The 22194-nt window shown below is 40.3% G+C and overlaps 1 protein-coding gene and 1 long non-coding RNA gene across 2 annotated transcripts; one reads left to right on the top strand and one right to left on the bottom strand.

Moving 5' to 3' along the window:
- The first annotated feature begins 341 nt into the window (after window positions 1-341).
- LOC124116169 (fatty acid desaturase DES2-like) lies at window positions 342-21056 on the top strand. The gene is made up of 2 exons (XM_046477412.2): window positions 342-452; window positions 15526-21056. Exon 2 carries the CDS (start codon window positions 15532-15534, stop codon window positions 16696-16698), a length of 1167 nt encoding a protein of 388 aa, XP_046333368.1. The 5' UTR covers window positions 342-452; window positions 15526-15531; the 3' UTR covers window positions 16699-21056.
- LOC125376001 lies at window positions 4757-7435 on the bottom strand. Its single transcript, XR_007218891.1, has 2 exons — window positions 7376-7435; window positions 4757-4980 (listed from the first exon to the last, which is right to left on the bottom strand). It is a non-coding gene; the product is annotated as an uncharacterized LOC125376001 (long non-coding RNA).
- Window positions 21057-22194: the final 1138 nt, after the last annotated feature.

The following is a 22194-nucleotide window of genomic DNA, read 5'->3' as shown; positions in this document are numbered from 1 at the left end:
ATATAACATGTAATAAAATCTCTCATATACTTCATGTACATGGCCATTCAAGATCATGTTTTCGACGCCGATTGGTCTATACAAGGAAATCCCATTCCCGTTATCCCCGACAAACACGCACTCTGCCACACCACCTATCAGCCAATCAGCGAACAGTAACCTTGATCGGCTGATGGAGCTTCAAATCGATAAATCATGCATTATAACCACAATATAAAGGTCGAAAACTTCAAGTCACGTGCTTGGTATTTATGTTTATATTAAGAGTCTTATCTATTTCGGGTAAAGTGATATGATAAGAATCTTCTTTAAATAGACCAACAGTGACTTATATTTATCAGTTAGTATGGCCTATTGTCATTGACCACGTTACCGGCGAGTCCATGTGCTTCAGGCACGCGAGTACCGTCTGTGTAAATAGAAGCTAATCGCCATCTCTAAACTACACTCATGTAAGTAGTTTAAATTAGAAGTAGTTTGTTGTTTTATTTCCAAGGTAGTCACTGTATATATGTATAAATGAAAAAATATTCCACTGACATTCATCAGCATGTTAATTATTGATGCAGGCGGTTTGACATTGACTCGCTTTCCGAAAGACAAAAGTGTTCCGTTGAAAAACGAGGAAAAACAGATGTCTGTTTGTCTGTCGGTTTCATGACGCTGAGACGGAAACTAAATCTGTTACCATAGAAATACAGCGTTTGCGAAGTGTGGTGTGTGTTTGAAATATATAAATAAGTCTTTTTCGGATACAGCAGTGTGTTATAACGAGGCAGGGGGAAAGGCACACGCGAAGAACCGGTGGGTTTTCACGGTGAAGTTAGCTTATGGAAAACCACGGTGAAGACACTCTGTGTGATCATTGGGCTTAGCGTTTTCATTGTTATTCAAAACAGAGAATTAACGTGGCCCCAGTATTCCCGTAAAAAGTATATGTGGTTAAATGTAGAACCCTGCACTCTGTTTCACCTTGGGGTTCAGAAATTTAAACCACCTGTTGTCAATCGATGCGCCCCAACACATTTCATTGCCTCCTTATCAATAGTACTATAAACCAACGTGCGTGTGTGAGAGAGAGAGGGTGTGTGTGTGGGTGTGTGGCGGGTGTGTGTGTGTGTGTGTGTGTGGGGGGGGGGGGGGGGGGGGGGGGGGGGGCACACTGTTCCTGTATAATATTTCAGCTATTTTTCGTGAATAACTTCTCCTTAATGCCACAAGTTCTTCGGTGCAAAATATTATATAATTAGTTCTCTCAAACGTTAGTGGGGCGGTCGGGTATATAAGTGGTTAATGCGTTCGCGCGTCACGCCGAAGACCCGGGTTCGATTCCCGACATGGGTACAATGTGTGAAACCCATTTCTGGTGAAATTTCGGGAAATTACATCATTGAATTGACCAGATCACACACTGTTACTATGCAATAAGTCATTGTTTCAAAGGGGACTGGGGTGCCCCAATCGTTGTAGGCGCTGTAATTCGCTGTGCAGAGTAACGACCCTTGGGAACGCGAGAAACCTATGCTTGTGGGTTCGAATCTCGGTTCGTCCCGATTCTGTTTCTAGGTTTGTTAGCACCGTTCTCGTGCTCGTAGGTTTCACCAAGTGGTAAACGTCTAAGACCTTCCTTCACCCAACTCACTCACTCCCAGACAGCAAACCCCTGACACTGTATAACTGGAATAATGTCAACAGCCTTAAACCTCACGATTCCAACAATTCCTACTTTTGACATAATCCCCTGCAAGCTCCAGGGTAGACGCTACAGATCCCCAGAGGCGGTTTTCATGTTGATTTCATAATTGTTCATATTTGTCTACCCACAAAACATTAATACGCGTAAATATCACAAACGACATTTTCCTGCAGTGACATATCGTGACAAGCTTTTGGGAAATGTACAGTGACGTGTGTGTCTCGCGTGACCTACATCCGTCCACGCTGTCCGCTAAGGGTGATATATGTCTGCGACGCGCTGATGCGGGCTGTTGCCAGGAAGGGGTCAGCAGCTGTGTTTATATCGTTTACCTTTCTATCGCCAGGTTTCATTTCTACGAAACTATCTTGTTTGTTGTTTAACGCCGCACTCAGCAATATTCCAGCTATATGACGGCGGTCTGTAAATAATCGAGTTTGGGCCAGACAACCCAGTGATTGACATCATGAGCATGGATCGAGGGAGTTGGGATACGATGACATGCATCAACCAAGTCAGCGAGTCTGACCACCCGATCCCGTTAGTCGCCTTTTACGGCAAGCATGGGTTGCTGAAGACCTATTCTATCCCGAATCTTAACGGGATACTGAACTATAACGAGATTATTACTAATTGTTAAATTTAGGCAGATCTATGAGAGTCTTTACTTGAAATCTACGTTATAGTTGGGTATTACCGAACGTTTATTAACAGTTATAAAGTGAAATCCTCCCCCACGTGTCCTCCGTCGGGATGACGGTGCTGTTGCCGGAAGCGACGTGAACTAATACACTATTGACCTTTTTCACACTTTCGCCATCTTGGATCGAAAACGAGGCTTGGAGAGCATAGCTCCATGCAGTGAGAGTCGCATCAGCTCATAGGGAATAGACAGCATGTTGTGCATTTCACTGATGGACATTTCAAACAAACAAAAAATGGTATCCTCTGTATATAATACAGAAGATATTTCACATTAAATCATGAGGTCCAACTAAAATATGCCTGTTATACACTGGAATTAGCATTTTGCTGTCAGGATCCCGGAAGTGAATCGAAAGGTGCATTTCGAGATACGTATTTCAGAAATATTGTTTTATCATAACCTCGTCGGCATATAGGTACAATGTGACAGTACATTCAATGACAGAAGTTTTCTATCGTAAATAAACCGCATAACATGAAACACGTCAGTGTACTTTTGCAAAATTGTTCAGTCAATGCGTGGCTTGGCGAACTCTAGATCAAGATTGAGATCATGTTTATTTCACGTTTCATAGCGGTGTTTGCTGCACAACGCACTATCGTTTTGCCATGAGTCCAGTTGACAGAAGACACTTTTTCTGCTATGATTTTCATTTTAACATATTACAATGTTAATTATGAAAATAATTCGTGTGTCAAAATAAATATTCAGAAGGGGCGATAACCCTATTCAGTGTGTACAATGACAGATGATACTTTTCTTGTTCTTCAAACATCACGTACTTAACTGATTATTGCCGATTGAGATTGCACCGTGCACTACAAAAGTAATAATGTGTGAACTGTTTAAAATAAGTTAAAAGGAAACTAAAAATTGATAAATATAAATAATGCATGAAATTGAAGAAATATAAGAATTGATACAACTACCAACTTCTTGAACACCCTCCCCTAATCCTGTATGATGAAAGGTAATTGTATATCAAAAGGAAGCTACAAATACATTTATCCTGAATAGTTTGAAAATGTCTTGATCAGATATGAGTACAGATAAAATAACAAAAGATAAAAAGGAATCAACTTCAATTGGTAATCAAGCCAAGATAAAATATATTTATCATATAATGGGTAGGTTTCTCGGCAGGATAAAGCCAACGGATAAAAACGATATCCGTTGGGGTCATATGCGGATAGAGATGCAAATATCAAAGGTCAAGTAGGGACTACTTTCACTGTTTATAAACAATCATGGCGTCGCTGTCGTCATTCGGCGATCGAGTCAGAATTAACCATCGGGAATCTGGATAAACTACAGGGATAATTGCTATCATTATCAAAAGAATAGTCTAATATACTGAAAATCAGTGTCTAACTGTCACGTAGCTAAAGCATTTTATAAGTTTTGGCAACTTTTGAGATATATAAATTTCGAAACAATTTTGCGAGGGCACTGGGCCTAGCCAAGCGGGATCAGTAGCCATATCTGTGCTTGTCGACCTCTCCGGCTTGAAACTTTCTCCACAAATTAAAATAGTTGGATTTGGCCGAAATATGTTTGAATTGTTACCTTGTTTCGTTTTGTCGCTGTGTGTACATCTGACTACACTTCTTAAGGTTATGACAGGACAGACCGACTGTCAACAACGTCTGACCGTGGCCGTGACGTCTCATAGACTAGGGTTGGGTAGCTTCCCTTTGACAAAGGGCAGTTACTCTAGGGGACAGACCGATGGATTGCCGCGAAAGGCAATTAAAAACAATTGTTGCTTTGTGTATATGTTGCTTCGCCACTGTATAAGAAACAGATTTCAGTTAGAACTATATTGGCTATTGTCACTGTCGGACTAACACATCACTTACCCTGTGACGTAATAAATATTAATGCGCGCATTCCAGGAAAACTCGCAATGTTTCGGTAATGTTTGTGAGAGAGGGAAAGCGATTTTGAAACACGGAATTAAAGAATGACATTATATGATAAAGAGGTTATCACGCTTGTGTGTTTGGGGATGGTAAATATCCCGTATTAGGAATAAACACTATGTATTTAGCTCGCCAAGGCTCGCTTAATACAATGTTTATTCCTAATGCAGGATATTTACCATCCCCAAACACACTCGCGTGATAACCTCTATGTATCGGTACAAATTATGTTGATGGAACAATCTGGATTTCTCATATTTGACAAAGAAAAACAAACCAAAATTTTCATATCTTTATTTCTCACAATATAAGTTTTCAAAACTTAACATGGACTGGGTGTCTTTGTCAGTCAAAAGCACCTAATTAAATTCCAGGAGAAAATAATTTTCTTGCTTGTAAACAAATGGTACAATGTGCTTTTTCAGTGTCCGAAAATATTGGCCATGTTGATTTGTGAGTGAATAAGGCTTTTCAGTTCCTCGTCCTATTTAAGAGAAATGTGACAGGAACCACATTTGTTGATTGAATGAATATGGCTTTTCACTTCCTCGTCCTTTGACAGGATGCACATTGTAACCATTGTGTTACTGTCAGCAGAAAGCTCCTCCAGACATCCGTCACGGGATACTAGTACTTCATTGTGTTGACTCGCTGGCCTGAAATGAATAATTCTATTATATTGTAATAATATTCCTACTTCAATAACATTTTTTATAAACAATGTATATTCACCTTCTCTCAAAATATTGCTAATTTAGAAAACAACATTCTTCTGAAATAGAGAAGTTTAAGGAAAATTAATCACAGTGTGTAACATTACATGCTACATGTACTTTAGAACAATCTTGAAGGCATCAATTCATCTGATATGTCAAAAACTCAAACAGTATATTCTGTGTAAAGGGTAAACTCAACAGTTGCATCAATTTAATGACAGTGTACTACAGCTCTTTATATCAATGTCACACAGAAATTCACTCTTGTTTTAATGAAACACGTTTTGATATTTGTATTACCGGTATGTATTTAATCATGACCATGCTGAAAACATACTTTCGCTAGAGTGAAAAAAAATAAGATTTTTACTAAAATCAGGTGAAATATCACGTTTTGTCACACCTACAGTCAGTCTGCCTCATTGACACTATGGTTTTCCTAGTAAGGTCATGAAGATCACAAAGAAAATATAAGACTTTAATTTATTTTGTCAAATGCAATATTTATCTCTTCATGTGGTTTACTAAAGTTGATATTTTGACTTGAAAATATTAACTTTGTCAGATCACAAGATGAAATATTATTAAACATATTTTATTGTCTAAAAAGACAAAGGGCAGCACTTATTACCGCCTTCTCCCTATATACAGTTATACATAATATTGCATAATGAAAATGAACAATTTACAGTTGAAGCTTCACATTGTGGAAACATAGTGCGCAATATATATATACAGTGCTCATATGAAGGATATGTACAATATGCTGGAAAGTGAAGACAGTGTGCATCTCATACATATCCTAATATTATACATTTTAGTGTTGAATATAGATTTAACAATATTAATGATTAACAGTTTGGAAACAATAATATGCTGTTAGTCGTTTCTATAAATTTGTGTACAGACAAGAATATCTTTGTATTCAGGAAAACATCTAAGTTTGAATCACCAAAAAGAATACTATGTAGAGTATTTTGTCCTCCAAGATTATCGATAGCTGTCAGTAATGTCTCCCTAAAATCATCATATAAGGTACATTCGAAGAAGAAATGGAATCAATTTTCACAAGGAGCATGCTATACAAGGAGCATGAGATAAATTCATGCTATCATCGTAATTTGACAAGGAAAACAAATTTCTTCTATGTATTTATATTTTTTTATTTTTCTCGTTTTGATTGAATTATAAAAAAATATAAAAATGATCACACCACTTGACGTGATTGAAATAAACTAAAGTTCTAAAGATTGTTAACAATAGTAAAATATTACATCATAACAATATAATTATTGCAAAATGACACAGTAAGCACAACTATATTCTTATATATAAATTGATATGATTAATAATCAATAATACATGGCAATTGCTTGCACCCAAAAATATCTTTTTGTTTTAAAAGTTTCAAAACATGTTTGTGGACATAAAACCAGATGGGTTTCACAATTAAACAAAGGGAATAAATGAGTTATGATTGCAATACGCATGGGAATTAAAAATAATTCTTTTTATACTTTAAGTTTTTAGTAATGTCAATATCAATTTATGCATTTGAAATATTTGAATACAAACTGTTAAAGAGTTATCTGTTTCTGTAAATTATATAAAGATCACATATAGATTGAACATTTACTGGACATTATTAGTTGGGTTTTTGTTCATATCATGACATGATTAAATTGGTACAGTAAAGTAAATATTATTTTGGTAGAAATATTAATTGTTACCAAAATTGCAGATCAAACTGTACTTTACTTTAAATGATTACACACCCTTTATGTAATAATTCAGTTGAAATATTACACTATATCTAATCTGTCAACATTGACAATCAAAATAACAACTGTTCACAATCCCAACAGCACAAGTAGATCTAGAGGTCTAATATTTTATTGGAATGCATTTGAGTCCATTACAATTTACATCAAATACACAACTGATGCAAACTTCTGATTTGTTACGATTGTAAATTCTCAGTTGGTTACAATTTGATACATTATATCAACATATCAATTTAGTTAGTTTCTGACATATATCTAGATATGGTCAAAAGGTCAATATTTCGACTTCAAATACAACCCGCAAAGTTATTTAAACTCACAATAAATAGTTTGGTTTAATGGTGTGTAAACAATGAATTATTTTGTACAAGATTTCAGTAGAATTTGTATTAAGTCTGTTCAGCTACCATAAACTGCACTGGGAGTTACCAGGTGGTCATGGATCTTTGAAATTGAAATCACAACAGAACGGTCAGACTCAAATTTATATCGGTAAGGAGACCAGATAACAGTAGAATAGTTTGTCAATAAGAATAATGTTCAATACTTACGATAAATGTACCGGGATGGTTAAATTGTCACAGTTTGTCCCGATTGCATGCCTTGTTGACATCTCAATGTGTTTCATGTGCTATCCAGCCTTCACCTTCTGCTCTCCAAGCCTCGCTTTCAAACCGGAAGTAGCGAAGTGTGAAAAAGGTCAATACTGAAACGCAAAAGAAACGTCAACCCAAGTAACATTGCATGAAAAGTTTAAATATCTGGGTAATGTTTGTCAAAGTATCTAAAATTTAACATTACCTTGTCCGGAAAAATGAAATTTGATGATAAAAAACAAAGCAGATGACAATAAAACCGATCGCCCAAACGCATCACGGCAACGGCGACGGTAACCACATGCACGTGAGTCCCGTGCAAATGGAAATGCACATGCGTTTCCCCATTACCTGCCCTATAAAATTCCACCCAGATCGGATAACATTCATTCGTTATTGAATTGCTACCACATGCCAAGATTGAAAAGAAATCGGCGACACCAAGCCCTTGGACGATTGCAAGCTGGACAAACCGCCCGGCAAGTAGCCAATGCATTTCAAGTCCACGTAAGGACCATATACAGGCTCCAGCAACGGTACCTGACCATCAACACTACACATGACCGACCACGTAGTGGAATACCAAGGGTCACCACCAGACGTCAGGATCGTCAGATTGTGCGACAACATCTTCAAGATCGCTTTGTTACTGCTGCGGAAACTGCTCGACAGACCATGGGGACACACCAGCGACACATTAGTGCGGACACCGTGCGTCGACGATTGGCGAGCAGACACCTCCACTGTCACATGACACACCGAGGACCCATTCTGACACCACGTCATCGCCGGGACCGTCTTCAGTGGGCAACACAGCACCAGCATTGGCGCCACCAGCAGTGGAGAAGAGTCCTCTTCTCAGACGAGAGCCGTTACTGTATCTCAATAGCAGAGTCTTGCGACACCGTGGGGAACGTTATTCGGATGCTTGTGTTGTTGAGAGATTCGTGGGGTGATCCGAGCATCATAGTGTGGGGTGGAATTGGTCATGCACAGAAGGTCGGTCCTGTGGTCTTCCAGAACATCAGTTCAGGGAGAGGCAATGGTGTCACAGCAGCTCGGTTCAATAATCAAGTCTTGAGACCACACGCCATACCTCATTTGGTACGTCGCCGCAATCACAAGTTTCAGCATGATAACGCCCGTGCCCACACTGCGAGAGCAACAAGAGACTTCCTCCAGCAGAATTGCATCAGAACCATGCAGTGGCCTGCCCTCAGTCCCGATTTAAATCCCATTGAGCACCTGTGGGACGAGATTCAAAGACGGCTGAATGACGTCCGACCAAGGCCGACAACTGCAGCTGAACTTCCTCAGAGTGTGGGCTCAAGTGCCTATGGCCTTCGTCAACCGCCCCATCCATTCCATGTATCCACGTTGCACGGCAGTCATCAATGCACATGGCGGACACACGAAATACTTGCTTGGAATGGCATTTTCTCAGAGACTAGTGTTATATAAGCTTAATACAATGACAGTGATGATAGGACTGCCTCAGTGGTGTAGTGAATAGAGCATCGAAGGTCGAAGGTCAGTTGTTCGATCCGAATGAATTAATGAATGAATGAATGGTTGTCTGAAAAAATGTCTTGTGGAAAATATTAATTTCCACCCTTCACAGAAAAAAACCTATCCAGTCTTTGAAAAAAATCTAATAACTGAACGTAAGTTGTCGATAATGGAGGATCGATTTATCCGTTGTCGACATAGCCGGTGGTATTCCGAGGTGAAACAGACCCCAGTGTAACATGCTTGTTTATATCAGTCATCTGGATCCGCCAATTTTCTGAAACCTCACACGACATCTCTGCTTGGTGAAGATGTGTATTCAGTTTATAATTTAGATTTGTTTGTTGTTTAACGCCTCACTCCGAAATATTCGATCAAATTGACGGAAGTCCGTAAAACGTCGAGTCAGGGCACATAAGTGATCAATATGAGCATCGATCTACGCAATTGGCCATGGAATACGATGGCCTCCGTCAACAAAAGTCTGCAAACCTGACCACCCGATCCCGTTAGTCGCCCCTTGCGACAAATCGTCTGTCGTAAGTCTATGTTAAAGTACGGGAGTTACGCTGGTCGTATGGCTACGAATGCCGTAGGTCTGTGTTAAAGTATAGGAGTTACGCTGGTCGTAGGGCTACGAATGCCGTAGGTCTATGTTAAAGTATAGGAGTTACGCTGGTCGGAGCGCTACGAATGTCGTAGGTCTATGTTTAAGTATAGGAGTTACGCTGGTCGTAAGGCTACGAATGCCGTAGGTCTGTGTTAAAGTATAGGAGTTACGCTGGCCGGAGTGCTACGAATGCCGTAAGTCTATGTTAAAGTATAGGAGTTACGCTGGTCGTAGGGCTACGAATGCCGTAGGTCTGTGTTAAAGTATAGGAGTTACGCTGGTCGTAGGGCTACGAATGCCGTAGGTCTATGTTAAAGTATAGGAGTTACGCTGGTCGGAGCGCTTCGAATGTCGTAGGTCTGTGTTAAAGTATAGGAGTTACGCTGGTCGGAGCGCTACGAATGTCGTAGGTCTGTGTTAAAGTATAGGAGTGACGCTGGTCGTAGGGCTACGAATGCCGTAGGTCTATGTTAATAGAAGGGGTTACGCTGGTCGGAGCGCTACGAATGTCGTAGGTCTATGTTTAAGTATAGGAGTTACGCTGGTCGTAGGGCTACGAATGTCGTAAGTCTATGTTAAAGTGTAGGAGTTACGTTGGTCGAAGGGCTACGATCGTTTTGTGAAAGGGGCCCAGATGACACTTCGACCACTTATCACCACTGCAATCAACATTATTCGACAAATATTATCATATATGGGCTTCCGCGTTGTAATAGGGTCTCGTTTAGAAAAGGCATCGTAGAGCTACGACTGTCTCGTAAATATGTTAAAGTATAGCGCTACAGTCGTAGCGCTCCGATTCTCTTTTCAAAACGGGACCCACTACCACAGCTGGGCCTTTTGAGGGCCTGAAGAGCAACTGTTGAGGGTCGGTGAACTGGCGGTCACTGGTGTGTATGGCACGTGCTGAATTATTTATAGGCCGCCGTAAGGGGACGTGGGGTAGCCTTAAAAAAAAGTACTCATGGAAATGAAAAGAGACTGTTTTGCTGGATTTAATAATCGACACAAAGCATTACGTAGATGTAAATACGAAATAACAAAACAACTGGAAAAGTACTAGTCTGGATTTGCTAGTTTTATCTCAGAGCTCAATACAAAATGTACTTTACAGGAGGTAATTTGTAGGGTCTTTCAACATTAAAAAATAAGTCCAAATTGACATGGCAGAAACAGGCTATAGGCATTATGCAAATTAGCCTGGAAAAAAGTTATCAAAACAACAATAAAAAATAACAGCTATGTTTATGTACATAATAATAATGACATGTAAGTTGTTGTTTGAGAAGGGAATATGTTACTTTTACGTTCTGATATTTTGACGGATGATTCACTATCCCACAATGCCACTCACAAATCACTAACCACTGACAAATCACATGCACGTGGGTTTCAAGCACCTGTTTTCACCTGTCGTCAAGGTGTCATAGGTCATGGACAGTCACCTTGATCTACTAACACCTGGTTATGCTCAGTTTCACAATAGTCTGTTTTGTTCATATTTTTACACACTTTTACGTGTAAAAAGACATAAAAACCTTTGATACGCTGTATTTGTGCCAAGGCCCAATTAGTACTAATTGAGTTGTTTGAATATATATATATATATATATATATATATATATTTGTATATTACTGCATTTATTTAAAATCTGAGATCGAAAAAGCAGGGTTTTTTTTCATTTCCGTGAGTACTTTAGTGGTTAAGACCATCGCTCGTCAGGCCGAAGGCCAGGGTTCGATTCCCCACATGTGTACCATGTGTGAAGCCTATTTCTTGTGTCCCCAGTCTGATATTGCTGAAATATTGCTTATCGCGGCGTAAAACCATAATAACTCACTCACAGACGACTATTACTGACGGCGGCCTTAACAACATTCACTTACTCCCCGAATGCTACGCAAGGGAGAAATTCCAAAGCGAAATGGATCCCCAGTGTACTAGCTTTTCACGAACGAGGTCACCCATATTTGGACGGGGTTGTGTCAATGAATACTGAGTGAACATGATGGGGATTATACTTGGCAATATAACCGGGGGGAAGAGACCATCACAGGGGTCAGCAGGATGCGGGTCTTTATAGCCCGAAAATGCCGGTCTCCCTAACTCAGTTGACTCGTTGTAAATGAATGTGCTGCTCACAAAATATGATGCATTCTACTTTTGACAGATTTAACGAATTTATCGGCTGTGTCGGCTGTGTCGTTGCTGGAGAAAACAGCCCGCATCAGCGCGTCGCACTAACTGTATCACACTTAGCGGACAGTGTGGATGGATATACGTCACGTGACACGCACGCACGTGAACTCAAGAATTGTTTTTGTATATTATTTCACCTTATTTTCTTTTTAAGTATTAAGATAAACAATCTGTTACAACTGTACTTGACTCTGACGTCATAATGTTTGCGGTTGATTGTCTTCATTTTGCCTCGGTATTATTTAAATGGTTTCCGTCCGTCCGTCCGTCCGTCCGTCCGTGTGTGGGTGCGTCCCGAAATCGTTTCCGGAGCATAACTCAGAAACCATTAAATATTTCTCTACGAAATTTTGCATGTCTATCAGACTCATGCTGATTTGGTGCCTTTTGCTATTTAGGAATTTTTAGAATTTTTTATTGTTTACGTTTCCATGGCAACAAATTGGACTTAGTTTTTTTGGGGTTGAGTTCGTTTCCGGAGCATAACTCAAAACCCATTCAAAAGTTTCTAACAAAGCTTTGCATGTCTAACAGGCGCATACTGAACTGGTGCCTTTTGCTATTTAGGAATTTTAGAAAAGTTTATTTTAGAATTTCAATTGCAGCTATTTTGATATGGGCTAAGAGAAATGTTGGGTCAGTTACCTGGTTTGGGTTCATAACGTGTTAAAATGGGCGGGGGATTTAGGTGACTTCGTCGACTATACGCTTGTTTATGTTTAGAAACAAAACATGCGAAAACGCCCGTATATAAAAGTATTAGCATACACTACGATCTGTTCGCCAAATAGATTGGGTACACCAAACGATTTTACCTTTATTCACAGAAATATAGTTATAAAGTGTGAATTCACGATGACAAAATCCTATGCAAACTTGAGGATGTACATCTAGTAAAAACAATGTCAAATTCTCAAAGCAGAATATTTTATGATGTATGATTAAAATAAATTTCGTTTCATTTACCTGTTTATATGAAATTATCAGCACGAATTCCTAAAGGAAATATGTACATTCGGCCGTTATAATACATTTGCATTGCATCTTATGAAAGAAATATAGTATGGGACACGATGACTGTCAATTTAGTAAGTACCGTGAATTCTTGTTTGTTTGTTTTTTTAACGCCGCACTAGGCAATATTCCAGCTATATGACGGCGGTCTGTCAATAATCGAGTATGGACCAGATAATCCAGTGATTGATATCATGAGCATAGATCCACGCAATAGGGATACGATGACATGCATCAACCATGTCAGCCCCATCCCGTTAATCGCCTCTTATGACAACACGGTCGCCTTTGTCTTGTTCTTGTAAGCATGGGGACTATACATTTTATTATCACTCCATAGTCTGTGTAACAATTTCGAAATAATACAAACTAGATATTGGTTGTAAGACGCGACGAATTCATCGTCCTGTTGATTCTTACGTTATACGTGGATCGATGCTCATGATATCAATCACTGGATTGTCTGGCCCAGGCTCGATTATTTAGAGACCGCCGCCATGCAGATGGAATATTGCTGAGTGCGGCGTTAAACAACAAACTAACCAACCAAATCTTACGTTATACGGATTGTTTCTAGCACCATACCCGTGCTCGTCATCTTCCCGAGGCAAGAGAGTTAACTGACTTTGAAAGTCCAGTTTCCACCCTTGCCGAACTATGCTGGAATTACTGGGCTCGTTCGTAGCGCCACCAGTGGCTGTTACGAGTTAAGTCCCTTCTCTGCCTCTCCTATGGACCAATCAGATTCCACCTCTCGTTTCACTTGCATTTGCTTCAAACAAAATGGCGGCGCCCAGTCAAGACGATCTGATCGACAATCAAGATCTTTATTGTGAGAAAACGGGTCTTGCATCGCGAAGTGCATCAAATCACGTAAGCACCTTGATTAAAAACTTGAAAAGATTTGGAAAATATCCTTTATGCTGTGCAAATCCTCCAATCGACCGAAATCTGCCTGACAGTTTACAAACCGGGTTTCGGTGCGCGATTTTGATTGGACCATGCATAGACTCGTTAGTCCAGCCAAAATGTAACGCCCTAATACCAGCCTAGTTCGGCAAGGGTGGAAACTGGACTTTTATAGTTAGTTAACTCCCTTGCCTCGGGAAGATGGTGCTCGTGGGTTTCACCAAAGTGGTAAACGTGTAAGACCGACATCACCTCAGGCCGTGTTCCCACGTCAAACTGACATGCCGTGGTACAACGGGAATACTGTTCAAAGCAGCGTTAAACCTAACTCACTCGCGTACTCACAGGTTCGATGCCATTGAAGATCAGAGTTTTCATCGACATTCACGATTGTAAACACAATTGCAAATGTACATTAAAAATCTCATTATGACACCATTAATACCATCAATACCATTTCAACAGTTCTGACGCCACCTGGGTCGGTCGGGTAGCCTAGTGGGTAAAGCGTTGGCTCGTCACGCCGAAGACCCGGGTTTGATTCCCCACATGGGTACAATGCGTGAAGCCCATGCTGGAATACTGCTATAAGCGGCGTAAAACCACACTCACTCTGACACCATCTGCCCCACAATATTTGTAATGGAGGACAACAGATGGACCTGACAATAACAATATTTTATGTATCTACATTGTTAGTATTGAAACAATATGGCCTAGCCGATTGGACTAGAGGGAGGGTAATGCCATCCATTCTATAAAAATTATTGTTTTCCTCATATCAAATAACAGCTTGTAATAATGTTTACAATGGAGATATAGCTGATATTAGAATTCAACTAGTGTCATGTACAGTTGGGCATGTAGTGTCAAATTCCATACATGCACAATAGGTTTTTAGTTTGGGCCTCAATTAATATTCACTCGCGCACGCAGACGTCCTGTGCCGGTATGATTTACTGCGCAATAATTCCACGATATGTACTGATCTGGTAGACATTAAAGATATTACCACGGAAACAAGCTAGACTCAGCTGAAACGGAGGTAAGTGTTGTTTTTGTGGCAGAACTGTAACAATTTTTAAGAGTTTCCATCCAAACTTGGTAGATATATTTATCAGGGGATAAAGTGGTGCCTTTTGCTATTTTTAGAATTTTTATTTTTATGAAAAAAAGTTTGGAATTGACTCGTATCGGTGTGCACCTGACATAGAAATACAAAGTTCCGAATCCCCATTCCATGGTATTGTTTCGATAGGTCATAATTACTCTTGTATACGGACAGACATATTAGATAGAAACTCTCTCAACAAGTTGGACTTACTGTAACAATCGTTCGAATTTGTAGGGGTCGGGGGGATTTGTCGTCTTCTGATGACTCTTGTTTGCATTGTCGCATCCTCCTCATCACATATCATAGTACACTAAAACATACCTAAAACAATTGTCAAATCTTTGCGTTGGGGTTCACATATATTTCCCCGTATATTGTTTATATTTCAGATGCAATTTAAAGCACATCGGGGCGTGCGACATTATACAGTATGATTGAACAAATTTAACTGTGTCTTGGGTATATTTTTAGATGCAAGACATATGTAAAATCAAAAATTATTTCTGAGGGATTCCTTGACAGAACTTGAAAACATACGCGTATTCTGATTGGTTTGTCGTATTTTCGCACATAACATTCATCGATAGGGGGAAGAGTCTTCTTACAGGTTACGCAAAGGGGCGAGTGGTGACGAATGCATTTTCAAGGTAGCCGCAGCTTATGAATTACGTTATGTGACGTTACCTAACGTGACAACATGGGATGCAAATAGACCCATTATGTAAATACATCTATTTTGCTTGTTTCAGAAAAAAATGGGTGAATCCAAAAAGGGGAACGGTTCCTGGTGGCAGATCCTATTGAACGTATTTCTTGTTACCTTGGTAACAGAAGAGAAATCTGAAACGTCGGAAGAAGCTATTGCAGATGCAGACGACGACCACAGCGACCCTCTGAGCAAAGTCCGGTTACCAAGGGCACTGCCCTCCATCGTCGCAATCAAGAGAAAGCTGCCAATCCACTGTTTCGATCCCAAAGTGTCCACATCAATGTATTACGCATTTAAGGACGCAGTGCTTATTGCCATCATATATGTGCTCGGAGAACTAATGTGGAGTTACCTCCCCCTGATTCCTTTCCTGGCCTTGACCCCTGTGTTTTGGTTTGTGCAGGGCACCCTTTTCACGGCTGTGTTTGTTGTGGGTCACGACTGCGGTCACGGGTCCTTCTCCCACCACGTCCTCCTCAACGACGTCGTGGGCACGGTGTTCCACACGTTCCTGTTGTCGCCGTACTATAGCTGGAAGATATCCCATAAGCATCACCATAAGAACACAGGGAATATGGATAAGGATGAGGTGTTCTACCCGGTGAGAAAAGGTGACAGCCACGGTGAAAAGACTCTACCTTGGTTTGGACTTGGAGTGGGATGGTTCGGGTATCTTATTCGCGGCTACAAACCCCGCCAGGTGTGTCATTTCAACCCGCTCCAGCCAATCTTCTCGAAACACGTCATCGCATGCATCATCACGTTGGTTGCCATGGCGATATGGTGTTCATGTCTGTATTCCTACGCGGTGGCGTATGGATTCTGGAAGTTGTTTTACCACTACATAGTTCCCGACCTCGTCTTCGCCTCGTACATCGTCATCATAACCTTTCTCCATCACACCGAGGATGAAATCCCCTGGTACTCGGACCATCTGTGGGACAACGTCAGGGGCCAACTCAGCTCCGTTGACCGCCACTACGGACTCGTTCACGACAGCATCCACAACATCGGGACTCACCAGATCCACCACCTCTTTCCGAAAATCCCTCACTACCATCTGGAAGAGGCCACACATCACTTCCGGAAGGAGTTTCCAGATCTCGTGAAATCTCACGATGAACGCATTTTGCCTGCATTTGCCCGAATGTTCAAGAAGTTCGTTAAACAGAGTGTGATTGCGGATGACAAGGAGGTCCATCTATATAAGTAGATTTAAGAATTTAGTCAATTTTAGTTAATGCGGTGTGCCTTATCATTCCAATGTTTTTTCTTGTCAGATTAATTTGTGTAGCCAAGAAATTGACGTGATTTCTTGAAAGCAACATGGGCTGCAATAGAAAAAATAATGTTGTTTCATCGCCATTCTTAGGAACCGACCTTTTGATATTCCGTGGAGGTTAGGATTTGATATTTTGCTTTAAAAAAGTTGTTACAAAAAACGGAAAAAATGATCAGGTGATGGATACACACAACTAATTGTTCACGAATACGTTCAATACTGATGTTCAGTGGTTCCCGAAAAAAAAATATCGTAAAGCATCTCCACCCCAAATTAACTGCTGTCTGGTCATTTGCAGGAGAAACCAAAATTTGTGTCAAGGTTGGTGAGAAACAATATTTTTGTTGACGTGTCCTTCGTGTGATAGTTTCTAGTCTGTTTCATGTCACCAGGGACTAAACTACTCACAAACAGTTAGGGGTCACCCGGATTCTTTCATATTTCTACAGCTAATCGGTCATATTAACTAGTAATATGAAAGAAATGTGTAATCCTTAAGTTTTTTTTAGTAGTATATTTGGTCGCACTTGTTCTGCTGTTGTTTGCTGGGCGGGTTCGAATATGTGTTATTGTTGGTGTGGGTTAGTTTGTAGTCTATTTTTTTTAAGTATTTTCCTCGTTTGGAAAGTTCAGAATGAAATGTGTCCTGGCATTTCTCTAAAGTGGTGAGTGTGGGGTTTTAACGAAGCTAGTTTTAACTGGGAGAGACGTTTCGGAATTGTGTGATAAGTGCTATCTATTTTACAAATTACAGTGAAGCATCTGATATATGTATTACATTTTGCCATATATTTCCTTGTTGTACACGGTGCCATATTTTGCATTATTACATGGTAACACCATCGCCAAGAAAATTTGAAGTCAAAGATTCGTCAGTATTGTTACATATGTATATATATATATATATTTGCATTCTCCGAAATTTGCCAATCCGAATTTATTTTTGTGTGACTGTTGCCAGAGCGTTATGGTTTAAAATGTAATTTTTAATTTATATTGCCCTGCAAAAAAATGAAAAAAACACAAATTATTAATACATGCATTGTTTCACTGGAGGGACGTTTTCCCTTGTGGTGCCGAAGTCGCATTTTAACCGATGAGGATGTTTGTAGTCGCTGATGGTGTATTGAATGCTAGTCTTGAATTATAGTCAGATACATTTCCATGGGTATTTCAGAACCAAAGAAGTTATAATTAATCTATCCATATATATTACTACTAAAACAATTAAGGATCACCCGATTCTTATATATCACTGTGGCTAACCTGTAGGGTATGACGCATTTACTAAGTAACAAGAAAGAATCGATGGTCCTTAACAAGTTTTAGTAGTATATGGAAAAACTTACTGTGATACCCCGTTATTCCGGCCACATGTCCTGGCCATTAGGTCACGTGTTCATACTGGCCGGATTAACTGGGTAACACTGTCCAGTCAACTCCGGTTGAATAAATATTTTGTCCTCAGGTTTTCAAATATAATAATCAACCATATCGATATTACTATCCTAGTCAATGTATACAGCATGTTGAGGAATTCCACCATTGTAAGGTCGGAATTATCTCCCGTCGTGTCACTGACCTTTGTACAAGAAGTCGGCCGTTTTGATTTTGATTAACACTGTGCTGGTCTGTGTAGACTGACGGCGATGTCGGTTTTGCTTAGAAACGGAATATCATTGCACTTTAACTTTTATGTCTATTGTGTGATGGAAACAAATGTTTTAGAATTTGTTTATGTTCAATTTATTATTATTGTATTGTAGCAATTTTCGGCCTTTTTTCTTGAGTCGGTTTAGTTCATTTTAACTTTATCTTCAATGAGTTTAGTTCTACATTTCCAGTGCCTAAGCCAGCAGATTTCAGTATTTTGTCATGCATACATTATATCCCTTCGTCCATTCATTGTTTATCTTCATCTGTTTTGGGTGGCACAGTCGCTTAAGGCGCCGCAATAAATGTGCAGAGTTGCGTCCCATAGGCGAGGCTGAAATCTATGTTTGTGGGTTCGAATCCCATTTCTCCATTATCCCCAAAGGGGTAAACGCCTAAGACATGCATCACTTTGGTTTGACTTATGGCTCCCACATCAAACTGACACACCAAAGTATAATGTTCAAAGCGGCGTTAAACCTTCCTCACTCACTCTGTATATTACTACGGGATCGGGCCTGGCTGAGATAATGCCTATGTGTCGTTATTCTTTAACCGACAACCAGGCTACGGATCGATCTGTTACAAAAAATACATGAGTATGTACGGTAACCGCAGATCCGATCGCACGACTTTGTTGTCGTCTCGGAAGTCACGTCAGTCAAGTTGTAGGCGTGACCTGTTGGTGTCACGTGACATGATTATTACTTGATCTTCAGTATCGATAATCATCATTATCACCATCATGATCGACATCATAACAACCATCATCATCATCATCCGCCCAGGACTGGCATTGACTTTTCGGAAATGCATTGTGATAAAGGTCCATTTATCTTCTAGCTGGAGTGGGTGTGATTGCTCATCGAGATGGTAAAGAGTGACCCGTTCTAAGCAATACGTTTCAACCTGTCTACAAGATAGAGCAATAAAAAATGTTTTGACCTGACAGTTAATTTATATTATTTTAACGATAGGTGTGTAAAGTGTACAGACAGTCTTTTGAGACGTCGCATCTCTGTGGAGAAAGGGGCGGTCGGGTAGCCTAGTGGTGAAAGCTTTCGTTCGTCACGCCGAAGACCCGGGTTCTATTTCCGACATGGGTACAATGTGTGAAGCCCATTTCTTGTGTCCCCCGCCGAGAAACTGCTGGAATATTGCTAAAAGCGGCGTAAAACCATACTCACTCACTCACTCTGTGGAGAATGTTATGATCGTCAGTTCGAATCCCATACCTGTGCCCGTGAGTTTCACCAACGCGGTAAACGTCTGATACCTGCATCACGTCGTCCCACGTCAGGCTGGCGGGGCGTGATAAGCAGGAATACTGTTACCAGTTCGGATCCCAGGCTCTGCATCATAACGTGGCATCAGGAATTAAATACTTCCGGGTTCCACCACCTGCGTTGCTTCGGACGTAGGCCATTCAACGTCGAGCTGACATGTCGTGATAAAATACAACACTGTTCAAAGCGGCCTTTTACTCGGAGGGCGGTCGGGTAGCCTAGTGGTTAAAGCGTTCGCTCGTCACGCCGAAGACCCGGGTTCGATTCCCGACATGGGTACAATGTGTGAAGCCCATTTCTGGTGTCCCCCCGCTGTGATATTGCTGGAATATTGCTAAAAGCGGCGTAAAACCATACTCACTCACTTTATACTTGGCTAACTCATACACGAGGGCCGCTGGGATGCTCTTGGTTACAGCGTTCGCTCCTAGGTCTAGGTTCGATGCTCATGTTAATACGTCAGCTTGGGTTTTGCTAGAAGTTCATCGAAAGCCGCGTTTTGTCCTGTCATTCATACTGTTATGTTTGTTGTTTAACGCCGCAGCCTGCAACATTCCAGCTATATGACGGCGGTCTCGAGTCTGGACCAGACAACCCAGAGATTGTTATCATGAGCATCGTTCTACGCAATTGGGATACGATGATGCTGCATTAAGTAAGTCAGCGACCCTGACCACCCGATCCTGTTAGTCGCCTATTGTCGTTTTGTCGCCTTTCACGTCAAACATGGGTCCCTGAAGACCTATTCCAACCCGGATCTTCACGGGTCACATCCTTCAATTGAATTAATCGGTAAAGTTAACTCCTAGGAGGCAGAGAAGACACGGATGCTCTCCCCTCGTCACCGCCTTCATCACGTCCTTCGTGTTCTCCTTCCTCCTGCGCCTACTTGTGATGATGCAAGATGCAGATGTCGGCCACATTCTGTCAATCGCCGTACCATCAGATAATATCGACACATCACACATACATATCAGATTTAGCTGTTTGGCCATCTCATTGTCTCATCTCATGTGGGTCTAAAATTTAGTATACTACTCAAAAGAAGTAAAGGACCACCCGGTTGTGTGTGGCCCTTAACTTCTTTTGGGTAGTATGTATGCAGCTATTCGCCCATTTCATCCTATGTTCTTAAACACTGGGGACAAACTAACGTATTTCTCGAATAAGATATCCTGTTTGAAACCAAATGTTTGTGTACCCTGCTGTGATATTGTTTGGATGTTGTTCAACACAGCGTCGCACTATATTCACTGTTCGGCCATTCAACTCCTATGTCTTATGCATATCATGTGTGAGTTGAGCTGTTGTTATCCCATTAACCTACAGGAATAAACGTGACCAACATTCCGATTTTCTTTTGTCGTTTTATGAATTTCACGTAACCATGGCTATACTGCTGGAACGACATATATAACACCACTGAATCATTCCAGTTCATATACCACCAGTGAATCATTCCAGTTTATATAGCACCTCTGAATTATTCCAGTTTATATAGCACCAATGAATCATTCCAGTTTATATAGCACTACTGAATCATTCCAGTTTATATAGCATCACTGAATCATTCCAGTTTATATAACACTTCTGAATCATTGCAGTTTATATAACACCACTGAATCGTTCGAGTTTATATAGCACCTCAATCAATTCCAGTGTTTATAGCACCTCTGAATCATTGCAGGTTATATAGCATCACTGAATCATTCCAGCTCATAAAGCACCACTTAATATTATTCCAGTTTATATACCACCACTGAATCATTCCAGTTTATATAGCACCACTGAATCATTCCAATTTATATAGCATCGCTGAATTATTCCCGTTTATATAGCACCACTGAATCATTCCAGTTTATATACCACCACTGAATCATTCCAGTTTATATAGCATCACTGATTCATTCCAGTTTATATAGCACCACTGAATCATTCCAATTTATATAGCATCACTGAATTATTCCCGTTTATATAGCACCACTGAACCATTCCAGTTTATATACCACCACTGAATTATTCCAGTTTATTTAGCATCACTGAATCATTCCAGTTTATATACCACCACTGAATCATTCCAATTTATATAGCATCACTGAATCATTCCAGCTCATAAAGCACCACTTAATATTATTCCAGTTTATATACCACCACTGAATCATTCCAGTTTATATAGCATCACTGATTCATTCCAGTTTATATACCGCCACTGAATCATTCCAGTTTATAAAGCATCACTGAATCATTCCAGTTTATATACCATCACTGAATCATTCCAGTTTATATACCACCACTGAATCATTCCAGTTTATATAGCATCACTGAATCATTCCAGTTTATATACCACCACTGAATCATTCCAGTTTATATAGCATCACTGAATCATTGCAGTTTATATAGCACCTCTGAATCATTGCAGTTTATATACCACCACTGAATCATTCCAGTTTATATAGCACCACTGAATCAATTCCAGTTAATATAGCAC

The sequence above is a fragment of the Haliotis rufescens genome, unplaced genomic scaffold (genome assembly GCF_023055435.1).
Source record: "Haliotis rufescens isolate VD_foot unplaced genomic scaffold, xgHalRufe1.0.p SCAF_67, whole genome shotgun sequence".
NCBI classification, from domain to species: Eukaryota; Metazoa; Mollusca; class Gastropoda; order Lepetellida; family Haliotidae; genus Haliotis; species Haliotis rufescens.
The sequence above is the reverse complement of the archived record's forward strand: the minus strand, read 5'-3'. Positions and strand labels throughout refer to the sequence as shown.

Coding starts and splice junctions, on each gene's coding strand:
- LOC124116169 (XM_046477412.2), top strand. CDS start 15,532: ATGGGTGAATCCAAAAAGGGGAACGGTTCCTGGTGGCAGATCCTATTG.